General features: G+C 35.1%; 1 protein-coding gene across 1 annotated transcript; it reads left to right on the top strand.

Annotated features, from left to right (window-relative positions):
• Positions 1 to 4,393: 4,393 nt before the first annotated feature.
• Positions 4,394 to 6,417, top strand: LOC144477630 (uncharacterized; the record flags this gene model as incomplete). The annotated part of the gene is made up of 7 exons (XM_078195362.1): positions 4,394 to 4,525; positions 4,741 to 4,963; positions 5,060 to 5,225; positions 5,306 to 5,528; positions 5,609 to 5,888; positions 6,015 to 6,280; positions 6,367 to 6,417. Coding segments are annotated over exons 1-7 (1,237 nt in total), but the record flags the coding sequence as incomplete, so codon positions are not given.
• Between the last annotated feature and the right edge of the window lie 4 nt (positions 6,418 to 6,421).

Here is a 6,421-nt window from a genome sequence, read left to right as displayed (position 1 = left end):
GATTGGCAAGACTTCGTTGTTAAATCGAATGCGGGCAAGTTCCAGCTGAATGGAAGCGAAACGAAGTTTTTGAAAGCTGAGCACAAGTATATTAGGTCACCCTATAAGCAGCCCGAGGGATTGCTCATGGAAAGACAGGTTCCCGCGAAGTGTTATTTTGTGACAGATTCGTTGAACTAAGCGTTTTTCATGGAAAATTGGAGCTTGGAAACGCGATCGGACTTTAAGTCAGGATCGTGGAACTCGTTCGTTCCGCGACCAGGAGAAAAGGGTTTGTCTAGCTCCGCGAGGAACGGGGATACACTCGTGGATGGAACGACGAAGTTCAAACTAGGAATCTAACGCGATGCACTGTTTCACTCCCTAAACACAGCCGACCCGGCGATCCCGGTGCAAGTTTGCACTCGAACGGATCCCCATCACTCAGTCTCGGGCACAGTTTTCGGCTGGGAAATTAATCGGAGATCGATCGTGAACGTTTTTCCACCACTAGTCACAGGCATGTACTTTTGGTATCGAACATTCCCGGTGTATTTCGTTTTCCCGGTCCCGCGGGACCTCTCACTGGTTTTTAGAGGGTAATTCGCTCGCGGTTATTCCCCGTTCGTGCGGTAATCAAGCGTAAGTCACAACGGCGTCCGCGGTGCACGCGGCACCTTACTTACCATGTCTACAGTTGGTTTGTAAGAGGATGGTACGAGATGGTCACGACGAACCAACTGTCCAAGTCATAGAGGTGAACTTGTCTAAGTAACTTTGGTAGATCTCCCCCACTACAGGGCCGGTGCTTGAGCAGGGGTGTCTTGCCCGGGTACAACGCCAACGCCTATCTGACCATATTTAGTGCGAGCCACCTCAAAATAGCAACCCTTTCGATGTTTCGACTAAAACAGTTTGCTCAGGATTGTGCGACCGACGACGTCTTCACGCTGCGGCCCTTTTTCGCAGGCCAGCCTATGCTTTTACCAACGAAAATATGAGTCAAGGGTATCCCGGAAGAGGATGCCTGCTCGCACCGGTGCACGCACAAGTGATCTAGGAAGCGGTACTTTTTGGCGATAACTCAATTTTTGCATCTTCCTCTTATTGCCTCGCTAATCGCACATTTCGATGCCACCGCGATCTCTTACGAGCTCCACGACTTGATGTTTAATTACAAAATATTGGCTCCGTGGTCGGAGATAACTTTTTTGATAACCTTTTAACTGTGAAATGCTAATTGTTTCAATTTTTCTTTAGGATAGATTCGTGTGCGAGTGTGCGACGTAGCTTTCGATGCATACGAGCAGTTGTATTTTATTCGTTTAATCGTGGTATAAATGTTTTTGGAATATTTTCAAATAACGTTGGTGACAATTCGAACCTCGGGGAAGGTTTGAGGGGGACGTGGACAAGTGTTTCGTTTCAGGCAATTTCTGGAGACATTTATGAATTTTAAGTGTTAGTTCAGCGGAGTTATCGTTCTACGTGGATTTGAATAAATAGACGCTCGGCGTCTAATGTTGCGTTCGCATAGTGGTTCGAATAGCGACTTCTTGTGGCCCAAACAGAATTCTTCAACCTCGATATTATTCAGCAATAGCTAAATAGATTTTTACAATAGTAAAAGAATGTAAACTTTGTGGAAGGAAAATACGGAAATAGGAAATAATAATCAAGTCCTATTTGGAATATTTTCATACTTCATATGTTATATTATATTACTTCACATGCCGAACTTCTAGTAATTATAAGTTAGCCATATTTATTTATTCGTATATTTACAATTCTGTATATTATATAATATAATGTACAATGTACAAATTATATTAGTAAGTTTACATGAATGGAATTCATATCTCGTGGAATTTGTAGAATGACTAATTCCATAAAATTATTCAACGATACTCGAGATATTTTTGGAACTATATCGCAAAAAAATAATTTCATAAAACTCTTGGAAATCCTGAATATAGCGTCATAACAAAAGTGTAATCGTTAATATTATTAATTTTTATTTATTAAATTGAAATTATTAATTTTTAAAACTGATTCATAAATATGTCGCTTTTTAGACCACTGTGCAATGATTACAAAAAGGTTAACCCAGTTGCTCATAATGTTATTCTGTTACTTTATTGATGTTATTACAATTTATATAGACGCAAATGTTTTTTGCCGATTTCCCATAAAGAATTATACACATTCCCATATGAATTATCTGTTCCATTTAAATGTCCGTACACGCCATAACACATAGTGGCAAAACGCTCAAACTGATAGCCAAATTTACCGGCACAGATGTTTTTCAATTTACCGCTACGTGGCCATAGTAATCAATTCCTAGAATTTGATGTAAACGCCACCACGCTATCGATTATGGTAAATTTCGCAAACAGTTTGGGCGTTTTGTCACTACACGCATTGGCGCTGTACGGACATTTAAATGGCACAGGTAATTTAAAAACAGTTACTTAATTTTTAATTTTATATAAAACTTCAAATTGTACAAATGAAAAAATGAACATAATACTGAAATATCATGAATGAACACACCATGCATCATTGGAGAAATCAAGGAGTGCAAGTAACAATTTTATAAACGATATACAAATTGCGAATAACCAAAAAATATATTTTCTACTATAATGGAATTGAAAAACTTGTCACGAGTTAATTGCAATGGCATGTGCACTAATAAATACATTTTACTTCGACAAACATGGTGTTTGTTTAGTTATTGTTAAAAATCCAATATTCCATATGTACATCAAATAGAATGATCTATTAATTCCATTTATATCGCTATTAAAGGTTGTATTCTACTATAACAGCTGACTGTATGTTAATATAATTCCAACAGTAAAGAAGATAATTTTTATTGCTAATTCGTTATACCTCGCGAGGATTTCCTGTATAAACAGGAAGATATAAGTCTGTATGTGCCTCGCACACCAATGTTCAAAGTGCTTGGCTACCATAAATAACTGTCCGATATTCGAGAGCAGAAAACATCGGTACATTTAAAATGCATCGTTCAAGTTCTAAAACTGTACGATTACGAATACAAAGCACGCTAATTTGATCTTTTATGTTAACAAAACCTCTCCTCTTTTTCTATCTTGAATTAAACTTTTTTTTCTAATTGACGCTATATTTTTTAATGCTCTCTTTATAACAATTTTTTATAATATACAGGAGAAAAGTAGAAAACCATTTAACAGTATTTTACGATTCAATTTTCTATCTCAGAGATCGAGTATCGTTCATATTTACATTTGGTCTAAATAAAAGTCAGTTATACAGTTAAAGAATGCGACGAATGTCCTAAATTCCATAGGTTGCAGCAACACGAAGAATAAAATGGTAACATAAATACATAGGTAGGAAAAAAAATAGTAAACTGATACTAAGGAAGAAAACAATAATTATTTTTAGCATTTCTATATTAAGAAACCCTCCTACTCGGTAAGATTAGTATTTATGCGCAGTTTATTAAAGTACTTCCCGATGTGTATACATATGTGTATATTTATATTTACCTGCATACATGTTTTTGTAATAATAAATTGTTAAAAAACGATTACTGATTTGTTCGTTTATTCTTTATTTTATCAACTATCAACTATTACGGAATTTCGAACGACCGTTCCACGATTTATTGCATCTTATTATTAGATGTTGTTATCAACGAGGTTGGTGAATCTTAAAGCAAGGAGAATAGATAACGGCAATAGACTAATCAGTATATTGCGCATCTTTATGCATAGTGCTGATTTTCGTCATCGATTATAAATTAGCCAAACAAGAAGTATTTTTCCTTTTTAAATAATAGTAATTGCTAAGCATTTAAACAGTCCCTAATTATAAATTTTATTTAAAATGGAATTTTCAGTATTCTATCAAAAAGCTCTCCCTTTCAATTTAAACACAGTTGCTAAAGACAAGCGTTAGCTTATTTTCGAGGTCACTTCAAGATCACTATCATTGTGTTCGTTTCGACGCTACAACGTTGCATCGCAGAAAATTGATTTTAATAAACAGAGAAACTATCAAAATGATTTTCATTGAATTTTTGTAATCGTCAGATGCATGTCTCAAAAACATTTAAAGCCTTATCAATCGCAAGTAATTAGGAACAGGTTCTATGGTGTAAAGCCATCGTCCCCTACTTTATATTGCAATAGTTTTTTCTACCGTAATTGTTTATATACTTTCTCGGTTATTCTATATGATTCTTGTTTAACAATTTGACTAAATTTTTTATATTTCGACCTTCACTTGTAATTGTATGTATGAAGGTCATTGTTCCCTTTTCCACAGATCTCCCACCACGAGCGCGCGAAGACATGAGAAAGTAAAAGTCGCTTTGCCTTAGTCACTAGAGTCAGCACTATCATTCTAAAGTAACAGTTTCTGGTAGCATGGGTTAAAGTCAAGCTATCTAGTTCTTATACATGATTCTCATTTTAAAAGTAATGCCTTAGATAATATTTCTGAACGAAAAAAAAAACAAAAATGTTGTGGCTTATTCTATTAAGTTATAGTAAGTGAAATTCCATAGGATTGGACTATACATTCTGCTTTGACACTTGTTTAAGAATTGTCAAAGATTAGAAGATTGAAAAGAAAATGATCAAAGGATGAAATCTGTTCGCATAAATAATAATTAAATAAGGATCGAATTTCGTTGTTTCTCATTCTTTTCTGAGAATAATTCGATTAAGTATTCTATTATAATGTTAAATTACCTTGCTGCAGTTACTGTTGCCCATTCATTACGTCTCGCGGCGTATATCTCATCTGGCGGTCTGCACGGAGAAATTCGATTCGAAAAATCTACGGACACGTCTGTCAGAGTTCGGTTTTCCCTTCAAGCTACTTTGCAATATCCGGATCAACAATGGTATTGGTCGGTTACCCAGTTCCCCGTCGATTATACGCTTATAAACAACAGATGTGACAAACGATATCTTGGAGAAGAGTATGTATACATTTTCAATTTCGCTGGGAATACTTTCTCATTTACGAAAATATAATTTAAACAGATTGTTTAATAATGATCTTACCAATTTCGTAGCGTTATAGATCTTACGGAATTAATTGGACCATTGGATCTGCCTGGAAATGAAACTGGAGTAGTGGAAGTTCCAGGTATAAGTTTAACAGGAAAAATGGGTTTATGGGGCAAAGGCTTAATACTTAGGGACGCGTACACGTCTAGAACCATCTGTGCTTCAATCACGGTATTTTTTCAAATAAATGAAATCAAACCCACTTGTTTCTTCAGATTCACGTTTTTTTTTTCATATCAAAAATATTTCAGGTGCTGGAGAAAAATGTAGAAAAAGTTGCAAGAGCACAATTCTATGGGTCTGTAGCTGGAACTGTTTGGTTCCGATGGCTAGGCAGTAATACTGGTGATAATAGTACCAATGCAATAATTTATACAGATCTGCATCATGTTAACAAACAGAAGTTGCAAAGCATAGACTATACAGAGCATTACTGGAAAATTTATGTAACTGATATTTTCGATATTGGCAAAGGTTGATTTTTTTTATTAAATTTATAATATATGGTTTCTAATAATCAACTTTCCATAAATTAATGTTTTATTATAATGCAGATAAATCAAGTTGCAATATTCTACAAACTGTTTTTGATCCTGATAATGCTGGTAATGGAAAAGGTATTGGTGACATTGATGTGCGTTTAGGCAAGATAAAGGTAGCTACGAATCCCAACAAAAGGTATAAAACTTTGTACAGAGATACAGAATTATCTCTACTACCTGCTGATTTACTTGGCCCTCATCGGCTAATATACTTAGTAATCTTCCATCCCACACATGATGATTCCTTCTTAGCTTGTACCAAGATCAATCACTGGAAGACTATGTCTACCAAGTAAGACTTTAAAAAAGTATTTCAAATTTCAGCTTATTTAAAAATATCTCTATTATGTATTTTGCAATACAATCCTCTTATCCTGTGATCTCTATATGATAAAAAATTGTCAATATTTCTCCTTAGAACTTTAATTAATTCTCATGGTATAAAAGGAGAGATGACATTGACTCAAGTAACACCGTTTGAACCAACATGGGTTAATATATCTTTAACACCTGTAAATGACTTGGAAACAAGATTACGGTATGCTACTAAAATAAAATCATATCAAATTCATGAATTACCTCCAGAAACGACAAAAACTGTAAGCAATACTGCTGTTGTATGTAATACTACCGGGAAAATGTACAATCCAAGTCACATAGATGAAACAACAATACCACCAGCAGGTAAACATTCAATTAAATCATGTACTTCAATTATTTACTTAATCATACATATATGTATGTATTCTTTAAGTACCAATGTATTTTAGGACTTGGAACTCAAGATCAATATGCTATTGGAGACCTCTCTGGAAAACTTCAAGG

The sequence above is a fragment of the Augochlora pura genome, unplaced genomic scaffold (genome assembly GCF_028453695.1).
Source record: "Augochlora pura isolate Apur16 unplaced genomic scaffold, APUR_v2.2.1 APUR_unplaced_242, whole genome shotgun sequence".
Classification (NCBI taxonomy): Eukaryota; Metazoa; Arthropoda; class Insecta; order Hymenoptera; family Halictidae; genus Augochlora; species Augochlora pura.
Note: the sequence above shows the minus strand (reverse complement) of the source record. Positions and strands in the feature narration are given on the sequence as shown.